The sequence below is a fragment of the Diceros bicornis genome, chromosome 7 (genome assembly GCF_020826845.1).
Source record: "Diceros bicornis minor isolate mBicDic1 chromosome 7, mDicBic1.mat.cur, whole genome shotgun sequence".
Classification (NCBI taxonomy): Eukaryota; Metazoa; Chordata; class Mammalia; order Perissodactyla; family Rhinocerotidae; genus Diceros; species Diceros bicornis.
In genome coordinates, this window is record NC_080746.1 from 68,039,382 (window position 1) to 68,064,555 (window position 25,174).

General features: G+C 34.6%; 1 protein-coding gene and 1 non-coding gene across 2 annotated transcripts in view; both read left to right on the plus strand.

Annotated features, from left to right (window-relative positions):
- IPO7 (importin 7) overlaps positions 1-24,468 on the plus strand; it is a 47,647-nt gene extending 23,179 nt beyond the window's left edge. The window contains exons 7-25 of the mRNA XM_058545958.1: positions 2,311-2,405; positions 2,520-2,604; positions 4,770-4,904; positions 5,582-5,681; positions 6,441-6,517; positions 6,677-6,793; positions 9,768-9,857; positions 10,295-10,460; positions 10,664-10,824; positions 11,908-12,036; positions 13,673-13,739; positions 13,823-13,948; positions 14,388-14,485; positions 16,344-16,439; positions 17,298-17,518; positions 17,617-17,822; positions 18,625-18,831; positions 20,624-20,740; positions 21,886-24,468. Coding sequence (XP_058401941.1) covers positions 2,311-2,405; positions 2,520-2,604; positions 4,770-4,904; positions 5,582-5,681; positions 6,441-6,517; positions 6,677-6,793; positions 9,768-9,857; positions 10,295-10,460; positions 10,664-10,824; positions 11,908-12,036; positions 13,673-13,739; positions 13,823-13,948; positions 14,388-14,485; positions 16,344-16,439; positions 17,298-17,518; positions 17,617-17,822; positions 18,625-18,831; positions 20,624-20,740; positions 21,886-21,983 — 2,391 coding nt within the window. The 3' untranslated portion in view covers positions 21,984-24,468. The remainder of the gene's footprint in view (positions 1-2,310; positions 2,406-2,519; positions 2,605-4,769; positions 4,905-5,581; positions 5,682-6,440; positions 6,518-6,676; positions 6,794-9,767; positions 9,858-10,294; positions 10,461-10,663; positions 10,825-11,907; positions 12,037-13,672; positions 13,740-13,822; positions 13,949-14,387; positions 14,486-16,343; positions 16,440-17,297; positions 17,519-17,616; positions 17,823-18,624; positions 18,832-20,623; positions 20,741-21,885) is intronic.
- On the plus strand, positions 10,032-10,213 carry LOC131409185 (small nucleolar RNA SNORA23). The gene has a single exon (XR_009220864.1). It is a non-coding gene; the product is annotated as a small nucleolar RNA SNORA23 (small nucleolar RNA).
- Positions 24,469-25,174: the final 706 nt, after the last annotated feature.

Sequence of the window (25,174 nt, forward strand, 5' to 3'; positions counted from 1 at the left end):
GACCACCTTCCTAAACTTACTATGGTAATCATTTCACAATATATACATATATCAAATCATTATGTTCTACAGCTTAGACTAATACAACGTTATACAGTCATGAGCCCCATAATGATGGACCACATATATGACAGTGGTCCCTTAAGATTAGAACCATATAGCATAGGTATGTAGTAGGCTATGCCATCTAGGTTTGTGTAAGTACACTATGATGTTCACACAGTGATGAAATTGCCTAAAGGTGCATTTCTCAGAGCATAGGCTCGTTGTTAAGTAATGCATGACTGTATATCAGTTATAGCTCAAAAAAAAAAAAGTCCAAAGCTAGATTTTATTCTAATAATTTGTCAGACACCCATGAACAGGGGAAGAACTTGAATTACAAGTTGGTCAAACTTTGTAGTTAGTTTTATTACTTGTTTCTCTAAATAACAACTTTATAGAAATATAACTCACAGTAAAATTCACCCATTCAAAGTATACAATTCAGTGGTTTTTAGTACATACAGAATTATCCAACTGTTATTTTTTAACATTTAATCACGATTTTTAAAATAACCACAATTTTTCTTTATAATTTAGTTTTTTAGAGAGGTAGGAAAATTTACAAGTCCTGCTACCTAGTGTGTTTTAAGTGCTTTTACATACCTTACTTATTTAATCCTCAAAATCCTTCTGAATTTAAACAGAGACATGGAAGGGTTTTGTAATTTATCCAACATAATTTTATTAGTGAAATAAGTGAGGCCAACCTCCTGTTTTGTAGTTTATTGCTCAAATATTTATTTGAAAAAAACAGTGCAGAAGAAATAAATAGGACATTTCTTCTACTCGGTGGGGAACTAGTTTGTTGTGTATTTTTCTGTACACATTTAATAGGTATAAAATATAACTTTATAAGTTTCATATATTCTGTACCTTTTTTGGTATAATTTATAATCATAAATATGCACACATTATAAGTAAACAGTTCGGGGCCGGCCTGGTGGCGTAGCAGTTAAGTGCGTGTGCTCCACTTCGGTAGCCCGAGGGTTCACAGGTTCGGATCCCGGGTGGGAACCGACGCACCGTTTGTCAAGCCATGCTATGGCAGCGTCCAATATAAAGTGGAGGGAGATGGGCATGGATGTTAGCCCAGGGCCAATCTTCCTCAGCAAAAAGAGGAGTATTGGCATCGGATGTTAGCTCAGGGCTGATCTTCCTCACACACAAAAAATAATAAAAGTAAAATATAAGTAAACAGTTCAGTGAGTTATGACAGTCATATGCACTCATGTAACCATCACCTAGAATGTTTGCTTGTGGCTAGTTCTGGTCATCCCTACTATCGCCATTCTCATTTCTAGCACCATAGGCTAGTTTTGCCTATTCTAGAACTTAATGTAAAAGTACCTTCTTTGCTTAATATCTGTATGCGATGTATTCATGTTGTGTTGTGGTAGTTTGTTCCATTTTATTGCCAAGAAATATCTTTTGTATGGATATACTATATTTTATTTATCCATTCACAAGTTAATGGACATCGGGGTGGTTTCAGGATTTTAGGATTACAGATAAAGGTGCTATGAATGTTCTTACACGAGTCTTTTTGTGATCACATATTTTCATTTTTCTTGAGTAAATAGCAAAGAATGGAATTGGGTCATAGGGTAGGTGTATGTTTAACTTCGTAAGTAACTTGCAAAGTGATTTCCAAAGTGGTTGCACCGTTGCTCTCACTGGCAATGTATGGGAGTTTTAGTTGCTCCACAGTTTCACTTCCCAATTGTAACTTTAAAATATGTCATGGATGTCTTAGGTCAATATATAATGCTCTAATCCATTCTTTTAATGGTTGTATAGTAGTCTTTTATGGATGTTCCATAATTAAACATACCCTTATTAATGAATGTTTAGGTTCTTGGTAGTTTTTCACTATTACAAATACTTTTGTAAATGAATGTTCTCGTATCTGTTATCTTTGTGTACTTATACTAATACTCCTGAAACTAGATTTCTGAAATGGAGTTTCTCATGCCCTTTTGATTTGAGCTATACTGGTTTTAATTAAGATACCTGCCATGGCCTTGACTACAATGTATGGGTCTTTTATAAGAATTTAAAAAAGCGTATCCTTTATAACCAAGTAGTGAAGTAGTGAAAATGCCTCTTATATTTAAATAAGGGTTAGTACTTTTCCAAATCTAGCTTTTTATTATGAAAGGCCAACACTGGAGGAGCATTCACGTTTTTGTGAATCTGTTCTCGCCTAGTGCTGTTCCTCTTAGATTGTATCATCGCTTACTATCATTAAATAAATTCTCTTTAAAGGAAACACTTCAAGTTGAAGAAGATGATAGACCTGAGTTACCATGGTGGAAATGTAAGAAGTGGGCTTTACATATCTTAGCAAGGCTTTTTGAAAGGTAAGCTCCTCTCCATATATGATGATTTAAGTTTATTGTTCTCAAGCTTTTGGTTTTATAAGTGCTATTATAAAGCATCATAAAGAAACAATGGGCATTTTAATGTTCTTTTAGATATGGAAGCCCTGGCAATGTTTCCAAGGAGTATAATGAATTTGCTGAAGTATTTCTGAAGGCATTTGCTGTTGGTGTCCAGCAAGTAAGTCTAAGATAATTTTTTTAAGTAGAAGTATGGCATTATTAGGTTAATTTCTGTCTTGCTTATTTCTAGTTTCTTCGGCACCCAAAGATTGCATGAAGCAATTTTTAACATTTTGAACCCTGTAGTAATTCTCAAACATTTTTGGTCCCAGGACCTCCTTACACTCCTATATTATTGAGAACCCCAACAAGCTTCCATTTATGTGGGTTATACCTAGTGATATTTATCATATTAGAAATTAAAACAAAGTTTAAAAACAATAACAGACCTTTTACATAATAACATAGAATACATGTTTTTTGTTAGAAGTAACTATTTTCCAAAGTGAAAAATTTTTAGCAGAGGAAATGGCATTGTTATACATTTTTACTAGCTTTAATGTCTGGGTTAATAAAAGGCAGCTGTATACTCATCTACCTCTGTATACCGTCTGTTTTAATTTGTTTTGGTGGACGTAAATAAAGACACGTTGGCCTCAGAGATAAGAATTGGGAAAAGGAAAGACTGTTTTAATAGACTTTTTCATGTAATTGTGGAAATTCTTTGATATCACACCAAAATTTGACAATGGTAGTTTCTTAAAGGTTAATTGCAGTGTACAGTTTGAAACTGTAACAATGAACATTTCATAGTCTATTACATTAACACTCATTGTGATATGTATGTTGACTGGAAATGATTTGACTGTTGCACCTTGAATGGGTCTTTTATCCATACATGATTTTGTAACATCCTGCACTGGTCATTTGGAAAATGTTGACTCACTGAGTTAATGCAGATTTTCCAAATGTTAATATATTTCATTATGCAGTTTTTAAAAATCACTTTTGTTAATATCACCACTGATCTCATCAGAAATACTTTAATTATTGAAAAGCTATCAAGTGGATCTAAGTGGTGGGTCTAGGATTTTGAGAATTCTAATTTTTGCTTGAAAGCTCAGATTTTAATACCAGTAACATATTTTTGGTTATTTTCCTTGAAGTGACAGGCTCATTTTGTTCATTATTGAGAAAAAATCTGCCAAATGCACAAGTATAAATAACCATAATTTGTCTATCAGTTTTTCTTTCAAGTATATGATAGTGTTTGATGGACAAAGCTATTCTTTCAGCTTTTCCTCCAACCAGTGTACTTTGGCATGTAGCAGAAGTGCTATATATATATACTTCCCATTTAATAATATTTATAGGGCCAGCCCCGTGGCTTAGCAGTTAAGTGCGCGCTCCGCTACTGGCCGCCCAGGTTCAGACCCCGGGCGCGCACCGATGCACCGCTTCTCTGGCCGTGCTGAGGCCGAGTCCCACATACAGCAACTAGAAGGATGTGCAACTATGACATACAACGATCTACTGGGACTTTGGGGAAAAAAACAAGGAGGAGGATTGGCAATAGATGTTAGCTAAGAGCCGGTCTTCCTCAGCAAAAAGAGGAGGATTAGCATGGATGTTAGCTCAGGGCTGATCTTCCTCACCAAAAAAAAAAAAAAAAACAAAACTTAAAATAATATTTATAATATTTCTGGTTCATTAAAGACATTTTTAAGGAAAGCTTGTTCTGCCTTTTTGTGGCTGTAAAGACTGCTAGTACACTTCAGTGCCACTCTCTTGATTCATATTAGGCACCACAAGTTTTACCACCACTTCTTTTATACCATCGATGCAAGTGTCAGCACAGTAAAAAGGGCAAATAACATCTTAGCATTATTATGAAAATAGCTTTGACCTGGCAGACCCTCTTGAGAGGTCTGTGGACCACATTTTGACAACTGCTGTTCTGAGATAGGAAGTAGAATTTGAACTCTTGGCACACATTAGATAGGTAGGTGAATGGTTTGGGTAAGATTTTCCTAGAGTGTGACTTTAATATAGGGCTGTCTCAGAATATTGTGGTATGTTCAATAAGTGGCGTATGGTTTTCTCTTCTTTTTATACTTAATCAGAAACTAGTCCTTTGACACAGTATTACTTCAATTTATTTATTTAAATGCCTTGATTCTCCAATACATAATTTTAAAAATTATTTTCTTTTTAAAGGAATATGGTTGTTATTTTATGATGACGACCTAGGTATTAAGATAAGTGTCAGATGTTTTTGCTGGCTTATAAGTGGTTAAAATTTCTATTTAAACTTTGGTTTTTGATCAAAATTTTTTCTCAAAGGTTTTATTGAAGGTGTTATATCAGTACAAGGAAAAGCAGTATATGGCTCCTCGCGTTTTACAGCAGACATTAAATTATATTAATCAAGGAGTTTCTCATGCCCTCACCTGGAAGAATCTGAAGCCTCATATACAAGTAATAATTTTCTATCTGAAATCTTTTTCTAGAAAATATAATGGAAATAACATTAATTACCATAAAGGTTGAAAAATCCATTTTTTGTTGACCTGTGTTACTTAATCTAGTTTTGGTAATTGTTTTGAGAGTATAGTAGAAAAATGAGATATTTTAACACCTTGACATAAACTTACAAAAGGTATTTTGTGAATATTCAGATTATCTTTTAATCTAAAACTGTTATCTTAAAACTTGCCTTTAAGTTCTTATGGATTTAAGTTCTGTTGGATTATGATTAGTTACCATTTTAGTCATGTAATTGGGAGTAAGCAAAGGACTCTTTTACCAGATTAGTTTTGAGGATAATTGGTTTATATACTATTTCTATGAGTAATTTATTTGCTTTATTTAGAACTGTAGGACTTGATGGACTAAAAGTCATATTATATTTCCTCAGAATACTTAATTGCTACCTTTGTACACGTCTTGTTTTATAATTATTTGTTGCACAGAGGGTAAGAATATTTATATTGATAGTTGACCTGAGAATGCATTAAATGCATTACTAAAGTTTGATATTAAACTTTAAAATACATATTACAGGGTTACTTTTATTTTCGCACTTAACAGAAATTTGAAGGTTTAAATTTGAAGACTGACTTATGATTGTTACCTTCTTAACTTTTAAATTGCAGGGCATTATCCAAGATGTTATTTTTCCATTGATGTGCTATACAGATGCTGATGAGGAACTTTGGCAGGAAGACCCTTATGAATATATACGCATGAAGTTTGGTAAGGAATTTTCACTTTTTTTAGAAACAAAATGAGTCAGTAATTAAGGTTTTGTATAGTAAACCTAGAGGGTTTTAAGGGCTCACCTTTAGTACTGAAAAATCTTTGTTGTTTTAATGTAATTTATCCATTGTTTAGACTTTTGGGGGCTATTCATTAGTTATGGCATTTGATAATGATAATCTCATTTTTAGCAGACACAAATAAAATAATGTTATTTTGATTATTGGATGTGCTTCTGGCACATGCCAAAACTTAGAAATTCAAGATTATACCTTAACACTAAGTATCTAAACTATACTTTTGGATCCCATGTCAGTCATCATATGTGTGGGAATTGAGAAGACGCGTACTGGAAGGTGGAGTCACGTGGAGTTTCTGCATGGAACTAAAGAATATTACTTTGGCTAATGTTGAGTATTAGTCCTCCTTCAATCTTATGTACTTTTAGTGGTTTGTCTTTTTGTGACCCTATTATGAAGATTCTCACAGTGGTAATGTTTTGTAGGAAAGAAAATAATCGTTAGGAGAAATTGATGGATTAACATTTAATTTGTACAGAAAAGACACTTAGAAATGTCTTTTACAAAATTTTATGGGGATCTGTGTTCATTTTCATACTCACCTTGAGTGAAGATTTAGCAAAATTTTAATATCCTTGTTTTCTACAGAGCATCATCATTTGTAAATTATATGAAAATGTTTGTTGAAGAAATTGAAATTACTGTCTTCTGTATTAATTTTAAATTTATTTTCTAGATGTGTTTGAAGATTTCATTTCTCCTACCACTGCTGCCCAGACACTTTTGTTTACAGCCTGTAGTAAGAGGAAAGAGGTAGGTTATTTAATGTGTAGATAACTTTTGCTTTAATGTTTAAAATTTGTTCAGATATACATTGTTTTTAATGTTAGCCATGTAAGTCATTTTGTCATTAATATTTTTTAAGGACTGTTGGGATATCCAGTGAAGTGTTACTTTTCTCTTTTAATCTAGGTACTACAAAAGACTATGGGATTTTGCTACCAGATTCTTACAGAACCAAATGCTGATCCTCGAAAAAAAGATGGAGCCCTGCATATGATTGGCTCTTTAGCTGAAATACTTCTGAAGGTATTTCTTTTATGTGTGTTTGTGCAAGTGGTTTATTTTAGTAACTGCTTTATTGAGATACAATTCATATACCATACAGTTCGCCCATTTAAGATATACAAGTTCACTGGTTTTTCTTTTTTCTTTTTTTTTTTTTTTTTTTGTGAGGAAGATCAGCCCTCAGCTAACATCTGTGCTAATCCTCCTCTTTGTGCTGAGGAAGACCGGCTCTGAGCTAACATCTATTGCAAATCCTCCTCCTTTTTTGTTCCCCAAAGCCCCCCAGTTGTATGTCATAGTTGCACATCCTGGTAGTTGCTGTATGTGGGACGTGGCCTCAGCATGGCCGGAGAAGCAGTGCGTCGGTGCGCGCCTGGCATCTGAACCCGGGTTGCCAGTAGCAGAGTGTGCACAGTTAACCTCTAAGCCACGGGACCGGCCCCACTGGTTTTTCTTATATTCACAGAGTTGTGCAACCATCACCTCTAATTCCAAAAGTTGTTCATCACCCCCAAAAGAAACCCTATTAGCAATCGCTTCCCATTTTTCCCCAAACCTCCCAGCCCTAGGCTACCCCAGTCTACTTTTTGTCTCCTCCATGAATTTGCCTATTGTGGACATTTTATTTAAGTGGAATGATATAACACATGGTCCTTTATGAGTGTCTTCTTTCACTTAGCATAGTATTTTCAGAGTTCATCCATGTTCTGGCACATGTCAGTACTTTGGTCCTTTTTATTGCCAAATAATATTCCATTGTATTTGTATACCACATTTTATTTATCCATTCATTAGTTGACGGACTTTTGCTTTGTTTCCAGTTTTTGACTATTATAAACAAATGGAGCTATGAACATTTGTGTGTATGTTTTTATGTGGACATATGTTTTCATTTCTCTTGGGTAATACATACCTAGGAATCACATTGCTGGTTATATTTTGAGAAACTGCCAGATTGTTTCCCAAAGTGGCTGTACCATTTTATATTTTCATCAGCACTATATGAGGGTTCCAGTTTCTGTGTCCTCACCAACGCTTGTTGTTACGTCTTGTTTATTATAGCCATCCCAGTTGGTGTCAAATGGTATCTCATTGTGGTTTTGAGTTACATATCCTTGATGGCTAATTATATTGAGAAACATTTTATGTGCTTACTGGCTATCATATATCTTCTTTGGAGAAATGTCTGTTCAAATTCTTTGTCCATTTTAATTGGGTTATTTGTCTTCATTGTTAAATTGTTAGAGTTTTTATGTATTCTAAATACTAGACTGTTTTCATTTATGATTTGCAAGTATTTTCTGCCATTCTGTTAGTTATCTTTTCACTTTCTTGATGTTGTCCTTTGAAGGAGAAGTTTTGATATGATTTTGAAATGATGTCTAGTTTATATTTTCTTTTGTTGCTCGTGCTGAGGGTACTTCTTTTTGTGTGTTATTTTCTTTCCATGTTGCAAGATAATTATAAAATCTGGGTTTTTTCTTCTCCAAAAAATTGATCTTTAAGGAAATTTTGTAAACGTGAATGCAACCATTTGCAGACTGGGAACATCAAGCTTTCCTGACACAAATTTTCTAGTAAAGAATGACTGACAGGATTAGATCTATGTTTAGAAACCTCAACTTAATTGTACACATTGTTCTGACTTCTTCATAAATAAGATCTGAAATTTGTTTTTGCTTTAAAGTTAATAAATGGTAACTATTCAAAGTGTAAGTGGGGGGCCGGTCCCGTGGCTTAGCGGTTAAGTGCGTGTGCGCTCCGATACTGGTGGCCTGGGTTCGGATCCCAGGCACACACCGACAGACTGCTTATCTGGCCATGCTGAGGCCGTGTCCCATATACAGCAACTAGAAGGATGTGCAACTATGCCATACAACTATTTACTGGGGCTTTGGGGAGAAAAAGGGAAAAAAAGAAGGAGGATTGGCAATAGATGTTAGCTCAGGGCTGGTCTTCCTCAGCAAAAAGAGGAGGATTGGCATGGATGTTAGCTCAGGGCTGATCTTCCTCACCAAAAAAAAAAAAAAAAAAAAAAAGTGTAAGTAAATATTTAGTCACAGTACCATCCAACTCCCAGGAAATCTTGCTCCATATCATGCTCCATTGAATTTGTCACAGTTGATTTGTGGGTATATTTTGTGTATCTTTCAGCTTTTCTATATCTGTCTACCCGTCCTTCTCTTAGTTTATAAAATATAAATTAAAGACAGTGATTATTTGTTGTATAGAAGGCTGAGAATCTTGAGTGAGCTGTCTTGGCACATTCAGATTTTTTGTTTTAACTTTTTATTTGTAAATAATTTTAGACTTACAGAAAAATTGCAAAAATAGTTCCCATTATTTTCCAAACCAGGAAATTAATATTGCTATGATACTGTTAACTAATCTACAGACCTCTTTTACAGTTTACAAAATTTTCCACTAATATCCTTTTTTCTGGCCCATGATCCAGTCCAGGATCCCTCACTGCATTTAGTTCTTAGGTCTCATTAGTCTTCTTAGTTTTTTTATCAGTTTTTAATGTTGATTTAATATGCTATTCAAGGAACTCTTCTTAAAAGCTTGTTATCATTTAGAAAATACTCTAAGATTCATGAGAGTATCTCTTTAGACATCCAGATTATTAACTTGAAAGCAGGGTGTTTCTCAAACTATGTTATGTTCATTTAGAACCTTTCCAGAGATTTTTTTTTTATTATAAAAGTTTTATAAGGTAAGGAGTAAAATTAACCACACTTCCATTACTCAGACACCATTGCTGTTAACATTTGGTATAATTACTTTCTAAAGAGTGTAAAAAGATTTAAAAAAAATGTGTTAAGTTTTTTATGATGGTAAAATTTGAGAATTAGAAAACTGGATGTAGATTCAAAGAACCAGAATAAATATGTTTTGACAACAGTGGTCATTTTTAACACTGGCATATCTGTTTGGCATTTGAGATGATTATATTTGGAACTCTTTAAAAAATAATTGTTGTTTATATTTACAGAAAAAGATCTACAAAGATCAGATGGAATACATGTTGCAGAATCATGTATTCCCTCTCTTCAGCAGTGAACTAGGCTACATGAGAGCGAGGGTATGTTTTGAAGCTGTATTAATTTGTATATTTATGTCGTGTAATGAATGACTGCTTATGTGGACTTTTACATGGAAACTTTTGAATGTTCACTTTAAAAATGTTTACTGAAAACTGTAGATGTTCACTTGATTCCATTTTAGACTTCTGTTTCATGTAAATCTTTAAATGGCTGCTGTAATGTGTGCATAGTTTCCATCTGTGTCTGATAGCAGTGTCTGTCTGTGTTTTGCATTCAGATCTTGCTATCCACACAAACATCATGCAGCCAAAGAGTAAGTTGGGATCATAGTACTGGTCTAGTGTTGTCTCTGGACATATCTACCACTGGCCAGCCTCCAAATTCCCACACACAGAACTTTGGGAATAGAGATACTGTACCTTGGGGGAATTTAATGTAAGACATCTATAATAACTCACTGTGTTTTTTTAAAAAGGCTTGTTGGGTCCTTCACTATTTTTGTGAAGTGAAGTTCAAAAGTGACCAGAACCTGCAAACGGCCTTAGAGCTGACACGAAGGTGTCTGATTGATGATAGGGAAATGCCTGTGAAAGTGGAAGCTGCCATTGCACTTCAAGTGTTGATCAGCAATCAAGAAAAAGGTAAAGGATTTATGTCTCAAAAATAGTGCAGTGTGTTTACACATAATTGTATATGGCATAATCTTAGAAACTTGATACATTATCTTCCTTTTTATGTGAAAATGTCTCTTTTTTACTTTTTACTCCTTGGCATATGTTATATCAGGTTTTAAGGAATTACAGCTCTTTTGGCCGAATTTTTTTTTTCTCTTTTTCTCTTACAGCTAAAGAATACATTACACCATTCATCAGACCTGTAATGCAAGCTCTTCTTCACATTATAAGAGAAACAGAAAATGATGATCTTACCAATGTAATTCAGAAAATGATCTGCGAGTATAGTGAAGAAGTTACTCCTATTGCCGTAGAAATGACACAACATTTGGTATGTTATTTGAACCAATCATTTATGCGTTACTTGCCTTATAGCAAGTATTTTCACAGAGCTTACTGTATGCCAGGTACTGTTGTAAGCCCTTGATATATATTTAACTCATTTAATTTTCACACAATCCTATGTGAGGAATATTTCTATACTCACAAAATGTGAGGTTTAAAAAGGTTAAAATAACTTGCCCAAGCTAGAAGGAGTGGGGCTGGGATTCATACCTGAGCTGTATGGTCCACAATGCATGTTCTTAGCTACTACCTTATGTTGCATCATGACTGCCTTGTTTGTGTGGTTGCCTGGAATACTGTTGACCAACCTAAAGAAGAAGTAGCAATAATAGTTATAAATAGATTTTTTAAATGAAATTTGTATAAATAGTAATTATTTTATAGTTGACCTGTTTACTGTACATAGCCCCAAACTTCTGAGAATTAACAATGTAAATTATTTAAGGATAATAGAAAGTATGAAGATGTACCCAACAATTATCCATCCATATTCCCTATACAATAATTTCTTTGATGCTGTTTATATTCCTCCTAAGTATTGAGGTTTCAAGAATCTAACTCTTGGTATTTGTTGTAGATTTAAGCAAAGGCAAAGAGGTTTGTGAAAAAAGCATATTCTTAACAGCTGATTTTGAAATGGATAAGGACATTTGAATAAATACAATAGCATTCACTAAGTATGTATATTGTATTTATAATATATTAAGCTGATTATTAGTCATGAGTCCTTCCTTTACTTCTCGGAAGTTTGTTTCAAAACGATTGAATTTTACAACAAAAAATAACCTTGATGACTAATATATTAAGTACTTTCTATGCCTTGCCTCATTTAATCCTCACATTATCTCTGTGAAGTTCCCAGATGAGATGTCAGAAAACAGGTCAGGTAGCTTATTGAAGGTCACTTAGTAAGTGGCAGAATAGTACCATTTGATTATAGAGCCCAAGCTCTTAACTATTATTAATCAATTTGGAGACACTGATCAGTTGTCTTATGCCAATGAGAACATTTTAAAAATTAAAAGTTTTAACCAAATGGCAGACTTAAATTATATTCTCTTGAATCTAGGCAATGACATTTAATCAAGTAATCCAGACTGGGCCAGATGAAGAAGGAAGCGATGACAAAGCAGTTACTGCTATGGGAATCCTCAATACTATCGATACACTTCTTAGTGTAGTTGAAGATCATAAAGAGGTAAGAAAATGATCCAGTGTGGTAAACATTTTAGGAAATTTCAAGCCATTCTTCATCAACTGTTCTGTGCTTTTTGGATGGTTCTGACTTTTATAATTCTCTGGTCATCTTTTCACACACCTTGATTTTGCCATCTTTTAATTAGCTCCCTTTTGTAAGGATAAGTTTGGTACCTTATAAATATTGTAGGTTCCTTAGTATTAGAAGGAATAGGAAGGATGTATTTGTCTTACCATGTCTTTACCTCAAGGCTAAGGATTTGGCTCCCTCTTAGGTTACCTTTCCCATATCCAAAAAGTGTGGTGATTCCTCGGAAAACATATTCTTCCTAGCTTTCTTTTTTAATAAAAAAATTTTTTTAATTATGGTAAAATACACATAACATAATTTACCATCTTAACCATTTTTAAGTGTGCACTTCAGTGATGTTAAGCACATTCACATTGTGCAACCATCACCACCATCTTCCTAGTTTTCTTCTTTTACTGTTGTTGCCTTTTGGAAAGGTACGAGAATTGTAATCATGAATTTTTTAAAATGGAATTATTTAAAACATACAGAAAAGAGTAAAGAACAGAGAAAACTGTAACCAGTACCCCTTAACCATCACCTAAATTTATTAGGTTTTAACATTTTACAATATATCCTTTAGACTTTATTTCCGGTAAGAAGAACAATTTCAGATAGATGTAATTGAAGCCCTCGGGGTACCACTTCCTAATCTCATTTCCCTACTTCCTTCCCTTAGAAGTAACCGATGTCCTGAATTTGGTGTTTATAATTCTAATGCAGATATTTATATTTATAAATCATATGTTTTCAAGTTATCTACAAATTGCCTTTTGCAACATGAGATTTTCAGTAAACTATTTTTGTATTCTAGATTATAATTGGAGATAGGCAGAAGCTATGAGGAATCCTGTAGCTAATTATGGTCAACAAATCAGTCGTTTACTATATTTGAAGAGTTGAAAATATATTAAATATATGTATTTGAAATGGATGTCCTGCTTTTATATCTGATTAGTAAATTTTATCTTATTCCTCCTCCCCCCTTTTAAAACATTTCAGTGGCTTTCGGGATTTGGGATCCAATTGAGTACCATACTGACAATTAAAGAGGAATTTGTATTTTCTGTCTGTCTTGTAGGACTTGGGGACCTGGTGTTCACTATAGCTAATATAATTACATAAATGGAGGTGACTTAAGAATTATTGGGAGTGGTGGGAATAATGCCTTCTTTCAAACAATTTTTCTGTATGCCATTGACAGTGACTTTTCAATGACATCTAGGCTGAATTAATCTATATTTACACACAAAAAGATCTATAGTCTGCAGAATGATTGTGGCTCCTTTATTTTTATAATTATTTGCATTTTTCCAGGATATTATTTTTTCCTTTCCTTTTTAGGTAAACTGTGCATGTTATTCCTTGGTGTTTGTCTCATTGTAATGGTATCTCATTAAATTTCAATCCCAGATTGATTTACAATTTCATAATATGAGTCATTTCAAAACAGACTTAAAATGATTTCTTAATATTGACTTTATATTTAAATGCAGTGGATTACATTATACATTATTTAATAATTCATTCAGTGTGCTGCAATTCCATATCCTTTTTTCTCTTTTAGATAACCCAGCAGCTTGAGGGAATCTGCTTACAGGTCATTGGAACTGTTTTACAACAGCATGTCTTAGGTATATACCTCTGATTGTGCTAAGAATTTACTGCTGTTTCACATCAGCAAGCATTGTCCTAATGACTCAGTATTCTCTTTTAGAATTCTATGAGGAGATCTTCTCTTTAGCACATAGTTTGACATGTCAACAGGTGTCTCCGCAGATGTGGCAGCTACTACCTCTGGTATTTGAAGTTTTCCAGCAAGATGGCTTTGATTACTTTACAGGTAAATCAAGTCAGCATAGATTTTCCCCCATTTTGATTCATTTTTAATATATCACTTGAACATATACTTTTGAATATTGTTAAGTGCTTCATTGTTTGGATAAGTTATCAGTAGCGGTTAATGCTCAAGGATGACCCATAGCATTGATATCTGTTAGATATTTTGGTTTAGTTATCACTTTACATTTTTTTCTTTAACACATATTCTTACTCTCCTGCCCCCTGTGTCGTCTTTGTATAATCTTTGTGTTTAACTACTAAATATAAAGGAATTCACTTTAATAATAGGTTCATTTCTACATTTAATTATAAATGAATATACTTTAATTAAAAGTTAATGTTGGGGACAAAATAATCTCAGATTTTGTTTCTTTTTCTAAGGAGATTTTTCAGAAAATAAGCATTTATATTAATTTAACTGATGGCTTTTATTAATACAGATATGATGCCTCTGCTTCATAATTATGTAACAGTTGATACAGACACACTTCTGTCTGATACCAAGTATCTTGAAATGATATACAGTATGTGCAAAAAGGTAGGTCATTTTTAGTTAATATAAGAACATATGTCATAACGCTGGTGCTATAAAATGTATGAAATTGTGAATATCGCATTATGGCGAACATATTACTCTATGGGTCTGACAGAATAAGATTCTATCTATTCTGTCTACTGATTCCTAGATGCCATAGTAATTAATGGCTTTGGCAAGTATTTGCCCTCTGACATTTAATTGATGTTTTTCATTTTTAGGGTGCCTGGAGCTTGCCTTAGCCTAATTATTTGCTAGGCTTTGAACAGAAAGAAGGAAGGAATCAAGAATTTATTTGAGAGATTTTTGAAAGGTTTAGGAATGGTTAGAGATGTCTTATAAAGAAAATCTTTGGAGACTGTGGGTTTATGGAGGCTATACAGTAATTTTTTAGTAAATAGCAAGATTGTAAAATCTGAGGGTTCATTTAAAAAAACAAGTCAAGAGCTAGCCCTGATGGCCTAGTGGTTAAAGTTCCATGCTCTCACCACTTTGGCAGCCTGGGTTCGTTTCCTGGTTGCGGAACCACACCACCTATCTGTCAGTTGCTGTGCGCTGTGGCAGCGGGTCACATAGAAGAACTAGAAGGACTTACACAGAAGGACTTACAACTAGGATATACAGCCATTCACTGGGGCTTTGGGGAGTGGGGAAAAAAAGGAAGATTGGCAACAGATGTTAGCTCAGGGCAAATCTTTCCCTACCAAAAAAAGAAAAAGTCAAAAGTACTGTACCATTTCTTAGAAAATCATAAGATAAATTTATGGTGAATGCTACTTTAAAAAAAATGCTTTTCTTAAACAAGAGGTAGGGGATAAAATAGTTGAATTGGGGTCCTTCGTTATCAAAGTCAATGTAATTGGCAGCATTTGAATTTCTAGCAGCGTTTATTAAGAGGCGCAGGCTGTTTAACATTAGGCATTTAAAAAATGCTTTTGCTCCATGAAATTTTTAGATGTGCTTGTTCTCATTGATATCTTTCCTTTCTGAACACTTAGTCACAACATAATCATTTAGTTATGTTACTCATTATTTATTGCCAATTATATTGTTTAATACTCTGGAAACAGAGGTATCTATACCATCTGCTTTCCTATTCCGGAACACTTACCCTTAACACTTACAGTCCTCTAATGCTAACTAGCATAGCAGGTCATGTTTTTTATTGTCTGGGGACAAGATTTGCCATCAACAGGCTGCCTCTTCCTTCCTCTTCCTCTCCAATGTCAGTATTTCTTATTTTATGAGACTTGTGTATAGAAAAGGTTTTCCTAGCAATAATCAGCTTAATTCTTTGTAGTTCTTTACATAAGAGCCTAAGAAAGGTAAGGTGCTTTAGCTACCACATTTGTATGCGAAGGTAGTGGTTGTCAACATGCTAAAGTCCAGAATGGCACTACAGGGGAGGTGCTTTGATTATATCGACCAAGATGCCAGATTGCTGGAATATGACAGATAGATGAACCACCCTAAATCCTCACAGGTGCTTTATACTATAGTATGTACAGTGAGTATTGCAATCATTCATATTCATAAGAATATCTTTTTTTTATATATAATTTTATTTATTTATTTTTTCCCCCAAAGCCCCAGTAGATAGTTGTATGCCATAGCTGCACATCCTTCTAGTCGCTGTACGTGGGACGCGGCCTCAGCATGGCTGTAGAAGCGGCACGTCGGTGCGTGCCCGGGATCCGAACCCAGGCCGCCAGCAGCAGAGCACGCGCACTTAACCACTAAGCCACGGGGCCGGCCCTCATAAGAATATCTTAAGTACTCCAGAGACTGTAGACAGGGGATGGAAATTCTGATTTAAAGGTTTCGTGGTGCATTGTTACAATTTATATTCTTTGTTGATCAGGTTCTTACAGGAGTTGCAGGAGAAGATGCAGAGTGTCATGCAGCAAAATTGTTAGAGGTCATCATTCTACAGTGCAAAGGGCGTGGCATTGACCAGGTCAGTGAGGCTGACTATTAATGATTTGTATATGAGGCTTCAGAGAGGGAATCTTTCCCTCCACTTTTTTCTTGTTGGTCATTTGTTATGTATTCTGTACATTATTGTTTATTATGACACCTAGATAACATTTTTTAATTGGTTTAAATTTAACCAATATAATAATAATTATATGTTTATTGTGTATGCAAATATGAATGACAAGTTTTATGGCTACTTATCACGCAAGGTAAGTTTTGACTTAAGATATTTTTATAGTATGTTGTGAGAGTATTGCTTGCCACATGATCACTTTGCAGTAAGATAGATTTAGTCATTAAATTTTTTTTTTTTTTAATTTTTATTTATTTATTTTTCCCCCAAAGCCCCAGTAGATAGTTGTATGTCATAGCTGCACATCCTTCTAGTTGCTGTATGTGGGATGCGGCCTCAGCATGGCCGGAGAAGCGGTGCGTTGGTGCGCGCCCGGGATCCGAACCCAGGCTGCCAGCATCGGAGCGCACGCACTTAACCGCTAAGCCACGGGGCCGGCCCATAGTCATTAAATTTTCATGGTCAGTTTCAATAGGATTTTTTTTTCCAGCTTTATTGAGATATAACTGAAATATAACATTGTATAAGTTTGTGTCCAATATGAGTTGATACATGTATATATTGCAAAATGATTACCATGATAAGGTTAGTCGATAGTAATATTGTGAATCTATGGTTGCTATTGTGGTGAGATTCTAATATCTCAGTGAAGACCTGCCTTTCCCAAGTGAAATGCCTCAACAATAAAAACTATTGGATCATGGGTAGGATAGTTAGACTGCTATTATCTACAGTTTTGGAATATTTTGCTATCTTTCTTTACAGTGCATTCCCTTATTTGTGGAAGCAGCTTTAGAGAGACTGACAAGAGAAGTGAAGACAAGTGAACTTCGAACAATGTGCCTGCAAGTTGCCATTGCAGCTTTGTATTATAATCCACACCTGCTTCTCAACACCTTAGAAAATCTTCGTTTCCCTAATAATGTAGAACCAGTTACAAATCATTTTATTACACAGTGGCTTAATGATGTTGATTGTTTCTTGGGGTAAGTGACATATATTGGATCTTTGTTTATTTAACTTTGTGAGGAACTCTGCTTATTAAAAAAAAGAAAAAGAAGAAAATCTTTATTTTATTTTTTAGGCTTCATGATAGAAAGATGTGTGTTCTGGGCTTATGTGCTCTTATTGATATGGAACAAATACCACAAGTGTTAAATCAGGTTTCTGGACAGATTTTGCCAGCTTTTATCCTCTTATTTAATGGATTAAAAAGAGCATATGCCTGCCATGCAGAACACGAGAATGACAGTGATGACGATGATGAAGCTGAAGATGATGATGAAACAGGTAAGGGATTTGTGATGGAGGATGCCAGACTTTTACCTAGTTGGAAATATCACTTGATGTGCCTTGTTTTTTTAGCCATTCTCCTAAAGACATATGGGATCGTAGCCAAATGCTCTCATGTTCATTCATTCACAGAAAGATGATCTGATCTTCCCACTAGAGTGTAAGGCATATCTTCAGCTATATCTCCAACATGTAAAGCAGTTCTAGTTATTTATGGTTTTTAGTGTTGGCAAATATCTATCATCTATTAGTGCTAAAACCTAAGTATACCTGCACTATAAAATTAATTAAATGTGGGCTAATACATTTCATCCACAAGACTCTAGAGACAACAAGAGTATAAATTGATAGAATGTTGGTTAAGAGAAATTATTGTAATTGTTCCAAAATTAGATAGCTATTGCCATTTTTGTCTTTTATCATTTATTAACTTAGCCAGCCTTTAAAAAAAAAAAAATCTCACCAAAAGTGATCTGTGGATAACATGAACTATGTTACTTTACTATTGGTATTTGGTTTGGTATATACCTACCATAAGGCCCAGAGCACAAGTGCTGAATCTCATATTATGCCATCTTTTTTCAAACCTCTAGTATTAACCATCATTGCTGGGTTTCTTGGATTTCTATGAGAATTTTTTTTCTATTTATTGCTGAATATGTATTTAAACACCAATTCCTGGAACTTTTCCTTGAATTTATTCACTTGTGATTTGTAATTTACTGGCAGTAATCACTGTCAGTTTGTTGAGTAACAATATTTCACTGTTAACAAAAGCACCTATTTTATGACTTGGCAGAGGAACTGGGGAGTGATGAAGATGATATTGATGAAGATGGGCAAGAATATTTGGAGATTCTGGCTAAGCAAGCAGGTGAAGATGGAGATGATGAAGATTGGGAAGAAGATGATGCTGAGGAGACTGCTCTGGAAGGCTATTCTACAGTCATTGATGATGAAGATAATCCTGTTGATGAGTACCAGATATTTAAAGCTATATTTCAAAGTAAGTCAACTTGTTATATGTAATTCAGATAGCTCTATGTAATCCATTTCCCTGAACCAATCTGTTCTTGTTTGTGTCTGCCCCTTGAAGAAGGGATTTTGAGTATATCAAACCCAAACTAGAATATGATTTAGGATTGTTAGGCAAAGTAACCAAAGTTATTTTTACTGTTGCCATAGAGTTTCAGAGTATTTTCCTCATCCAGTTGTTTTACTTTTATTTAGGTTGTAAATTTGAAACATGCACATTATAGGAAAATGTAGTTCAAAAAGTTTATACAGTGACAATACTTCTTTCCCACTGCTGCATTCTAGCCTCTTAGCTTTCCCCAGAAGTATCCACTCCTATCTGTTTTTGAGTGTTTATGTATTTGTGTATCTTTTTTTTTCTCCAGCCGAACCCACACTTACCTGTCTGAGAATTTGACCATTTATAACATTAATGGTCTTGGAATCCCTTTGCTTTTTTCCTTTGTCACAGTGTGTGTGGCTACCGAATACTAGGTGCCAGTTTGTTCTTTACCATCCTTTACTTGCATTTCAACAAAATATAACATCTGTGTTCCACCATCCAGCCAGAAATTAAAACTGGCACTATATTTGTACTATGCTGACTATTTATCATTCCTTTGCATTAGGAACTTTGATGTAGAATAAATTCTCTGATAACCAAGGCACACTGACAAAGCAATTTTGACGCATGGTTGCAGAAACACAAAGGAATGGTTTCTGAGGTACATGACAGGTAGCAAGAATTGATTGAGGTGCCAAGAACTACTGACTTGCTTTTGTCTGTGACTGTATTTTATAGACTTAAATATACGTTAATCCATAAAGGATAGTTTATAATAGAGGGCCCATGGACAGTCAATGCAATGAGGTAGAAATAGAAAATCATGTGCTTGAATGTCAGATTTCCCCCACAAAATACCTGGCACCTAGTACATGAGGAAATCAGTTTTCATTCTTGGAATTACTCTGTAAAAAATTTTCTTTTGGGGAAAGCCTTTATAGAGAACATTTTTTTTTTCTCTCTCTCTCTCACTCACCACACACACCTTCCTTTGTATAGCTACTTAATTGAAATAGGGAAGTGCATGGTCAGACTTGCTACATTATATATCAGCTTATCTAGTGCATGTTTTCATGAAACAGTATGAGATTTTAACACCTCGTCTTGTGACATTCTGGGAAGATTTCTTCTCCCTTTGTCACAGATTGAGTTTGACCATTATTTAGGCTATAATATAAAAATGTGTGAGCATTTAAATTTTTTCAGAGCAGCCTTTCTATGGAAAGACAGTAGATGTATTTAAGAAAGGTTTTTGAATAGGCAATGCAGAAAAAAATAAAGGATTTATTTTTTATCATTCACCCCTCTCTTGCATCTATTTAATGCTTCTGATTTTTGTTTTTTAATTTAGGGATTTGAGAATTCTAATCAAAGTACCCTTGATCATTTTCAAGTTGCTTTAACTCTGAATCTTTTAAGGGAATTGGGTTAATTTTATTTCACAAGTTTCCCTAGTTTGTTACCTAGAACTGGTTTAGGCTCTGAATCCTTATTTGTTAGAGATATATTATGAGAATGATTAGATTTTTTTGAGGCATAAAGCTAAACTGGAATTTTCCCCCCTATATCTTTTGTTTCACAAGTAATTTAGATTATTATTGGGAGAATATAAAAATAGATCAGAATTTCAGTACTGGAGGTGGCATAGAGGAAACAATAGAAAGGAACTACCAGGCCTCTCTTACTATTGCCCTTTTTTCCCTTGTTTTCTTTTTGATAGCTATACAAAATCGTAATCCTGTGTGGTATCAGGCTCTGACTCATGGTCTTAATGAAGAACAAAGAAAACAGTTACAGGATATAGCAACTCTGGCTGATCAAAGAAGAGCAGCCCATGGTATGTTAATTGGCCACAACCCCTCTTTAATTAATGACTTGATACAGCTTTAAAATTTAATATTAAATGATTTAAAATTATATAAAAGCTACAGTTGTTGCAGGTGATAGGAATTCACTCTAATCTGAAGGGATCAAATGAAGAAATGAATTTTGGTTTTGACTACAGTTACTGATTTTAAGTGTGGTTGAAGACTACTTTCAATGTGCAGTAGCTTTAAAAAGGTTGCTCAAGCTCATGGTGATGGCTTAATAGAAAATTCTATTAAAAGTGTAAAATTTTTCGGGCCGGCCCTGTGACTTAGCGGTTAAGTGCGCACGCTCCGCTACTGGCGGCCCAGGTTCAGATCCCGGGCGCGCACCGACATACCACTTGTCCGGCCATGCTAAGGCCACTGCCCACATACAGCAACTAGAAGGATGTGTAGCTATGACATACAACTGTTTACTGGGGCTTTGGGGAATAAAGAGGAGGAGGATTGGCAATAGATGTTAGCTCAGAGCCGGTCTTCCTCAGCAAAAAGAGGAGGATTAGCATGGATGTTAGCTCAGGGCTGATCTTCCTCAGCAAAAAAAAAAAGTGTAAAATTTTTAAAAGTTGTGAAAACTGTTCTTTTTCTTATATTAAAGAAGATTCCAGACATCATCATGTATTTTCATCTTTAAACATTTCAGTATACATTTCAAAAAAGGACACACAGCCTAACAGTTTTCTATAGGTCTTAATACTATTAGTCAAACTAGTTTTATATTCAAAGAAGGGTGGGTTCTCTTTATAAAGGCACGGCTTTCTAAAGTATTTTATATTCGGATTTGCCTGCATTAGATTCATTGCTGTTATTCCCTTTGGAGATTGGATCCTACTGATTTCAGGATTTGACTCAAAATCGGGTATTTAAAGATTTTTTTTTAACAATGGGAAGTGAAAATTGGCTAAGAAGTCTACAGCATACAAGAGTTTATTTTCTCTACGTAATATACTCTCCTCTTGCTCCTATACATTTGGAGGGAGAACAGAGACCAACTTTGGAACTTCCTGGCTAATGTAGTGGTTAAGCTGTTGTTAATGTCTGTCAATTCCTTCTGTTTTCCAAAGTAGTAAGATGATCGAATGCTCTTTTAAACTTTCACTTATTTGTCTTCTAGAATCCAAAATGATTGAGAAGCATGGAGGATACAAATTCAGTGCTCCAGTTGTGCCAAGTTCTTTCAATTTTGGAGGCCCGGCACCAGGGATGAATTGAGTTATCACTTTCTTTCCTGCTGTGTGATTGTAGTGAAGAGCTTGTGTTCCTCCTAGTAGCGGTTCCAGAACTGGTTCATGTTATCTACTCTAAACTAATTGATCAATAGATGGACAAAAAAACCCAGGAGGTGGGACCTGATCATGAACTTGGCACTGAAGAGGAAACCAGAGGGATTTGGTGGGGAGGTGTTCTGGGGGGGGGGGGTATTTTCTTTATTTTTTTGAAGAAAGTAAGATTCTGACTGAAAGTTCAAGTGACACTGTGGAAATTGAAACAAGAGGGGATGTCATGAAGGCAGCTTTTCTTTTTCTGAGGAAAAAATAGGCATGGGCTACAGGACTATTTAAAACGTCTCATTTACAGTATAAGCTCAAAGGTAGATGTAATTTTTACACCTATGAGTATTTGTCCAATTTCTGTCTCTTCCTCACCATTGGGTATCTGTTCTTTATATGTAAATAAGATAAGGTAATCGATAGCCTTATTCAATCTTCATCATTTTCATTCATCAAAGATTGTTCCTATGTAGATTATTGGACATTTATTGTAGCACTACATAACTGATTAAAAAAAAATCTGTAAATGAATTAGCACTTTCATATTGAAACAAGCCTGCTAGCCTATGTATAAAATAGCAAAATGTTTGCTGTTTATAAAAAGAAGGGATGTAATGGGGTGGGGGGCAAGGGTAATTTCAAGTTATTAATTTAAAAATGAACTAGCAATTTTGTACCTGATGACTTTGTGGTGCACTCACCTCTGACAGTGACTTGAATTCGGTATGTTAAAAGGGGTTAGTGATATTTCATTGCTGCTAAAAAATGGCAACTCCCTCTGTCCTGTTTTTTCTTAAAGCTCTCAGTGTGCAAGTGGATGGATATTTGGATACAAGACTTTACTGTAACAAATAAGAAAGGTGATATTTGAAGCATGTAAATTGGATATAAAGTTCTACTCTTAAAGAGTTGATCAAAGAGTATGGCTAAACATCTATATATGCAATCTATTAAAAGAACTTAATTCGGCTATTATGTCTTGATTTGATTGCAGTTTTTTCCTAATTATAAATTTTTTTCCTCATTGGCCTGTTTTTATCCTGTACCTAGAAAGAGTGCAAAGTGCACAACTTTAAAATTTGACACCTGCTCACCCCCCCTTTTCCCCATCTGTCTCCTACCCCTCATATTGATTGTGGTATCTGATCTTAACTAGATAGGCTGAAGGTACATGGTTCCCTCCAAAAACCACTATTGATACCACTGTAAAAACAAGCCAGCAACAAGACAATGTAGAGAGGGTGGCTTACTTCCCTCTCTCCTAACAGCATGTTCAAAAATAAGTCTTTATTGATCTTAAACATCTGTCAGATGAGTCATACTTTGGGTTTTTTTTTTTAATATACATGTATACACACAAATTTCAAATTGAAAGCAACATCTCAATGGAGTAAAAACTAGTAAATGCTGTTGTCTATAACAGACTAGAAAATTTATAACTGTAAAAATGAAACAAATGCACATATTGATATTTAAAATGCATAATGAAGAAAACCCATTGGTGTTGTGTTTTTCTTGTATGCCAATAATTAAGCCACTACTGCTGGCACTGTTTGGTTTTCTATTTTAACACTGAAGGAGTGAAAAGTATTTCCTATATTTATGAATTTACTATGAAAATCTTGGCAAAAAAAGAAAAAAAAATGTCTAAAATGTGTGGGTGAAAATTGTTAATCAAGTGTGTTTCTACTTTCTTTCCTCCAAGTTGGACACCATCTGTATACTCTAGGTTGCTTAAGGGGATTTCACTATTATATAAAATCAGTAAAATTAAAATGGAGTAGTTGTATATATGCAACATTGTGTACAGAGGGGAGATATTGAATAGTATTAAACATTTTCGTCTTCCTTTACCTTTTATCCCCTAATACCTAGTCTTTTTTAAATTTCAGACTTCACTGCTCTTTGAATTGATAATTCCAATTTTCACATTGTTATTGGAAAACCATATCTAATAAAGGTTTAGTTATTCCCATGCACAGTATGAAAATTCTCGTTTGCTGAGGTTTTATTTCAAGAAAATGTATTGGCATGTCTTTGAGAACAAGTTTATTGTCTCCTGTCATACAATCCAAAGTAATCTCCATTTATGGATTTTAACGGAAATTAAAGACCTTAAAATTAAACTATATTTAATATTAGTGTTCAAATGGTAGTTTCTAATGCATCAAATATATACCTCAATTATTTTCAGTATTTCCTTAAATTTAACATCAAATTATAGTTTCTTAACAGGTTATGGATCTTGATATGTGTCAGTGTTTCTAGATAAGGCTGTAGGAAGTACATTTGGATAACTTTTTGAGAGTATTTACAAACTTGTAATTAATTGCATATAGGTTTTATTTATTTAATATACAGCTTTTCCCACAGTTTCATTGACCTATAACTTATTTTTTAATTTATAAAAGTTAATTCTGATTTTGTTTGAGTTTCAGTATTTGTCTTTTTTAATGGCTGACAGCGTAAAATCTTGATTTTTTTGTAAACTTAAGCCATCCATTTTCTTTAAAAAATCATTTATCAGTATTAAATAAAGGAAGTTAATCTGTTTCTCTGCAGGTAATAAAATGGTGATTACTAATCTGCACTCTTTATCAAGATAATGACTGCTCTGCTCAGCCCTGGAAGAGACCAAAGCATAGAGCAGGGGTGGCCAAACCACAGCCCTATGGCTATATGCTGCTATTCAGCCCCTGATGTAGCCCCTGAAGCAAGCGTGAAGAAAAAGTCATTAAGAATTGTATTAATATGACTAAACCATGTCTTTGGGAAAATCTAGCACAATGCCTTAAGGATAGTAGGCATTCCATAAGTTTATAAAATGACCTAAAATTACATTAAACATATCAGTTATAAAAATGTCAGTTCTGGGGCTGGCCCCATGGCATAGCGGTTAAGTGCACGCGCTCCGCTGCTGGTGGCCCGGGTTCGGATCCCGGGGACGCACCGATGCAACGCTTGTCAGGCCATGCTGTGGCGGCGTCCCACATAAAGTAGAGGAAGATCGACACAGATGTTAGCTCAGGGTCAGTCTTCCTCAGCAAAAAGGGGAGGACTGCCATGGATGTTAGCTCAGGGCTGATCTTCCTCACCAAAAAAAAAAAAAAAAAAGTTCTATATAATTTAAGT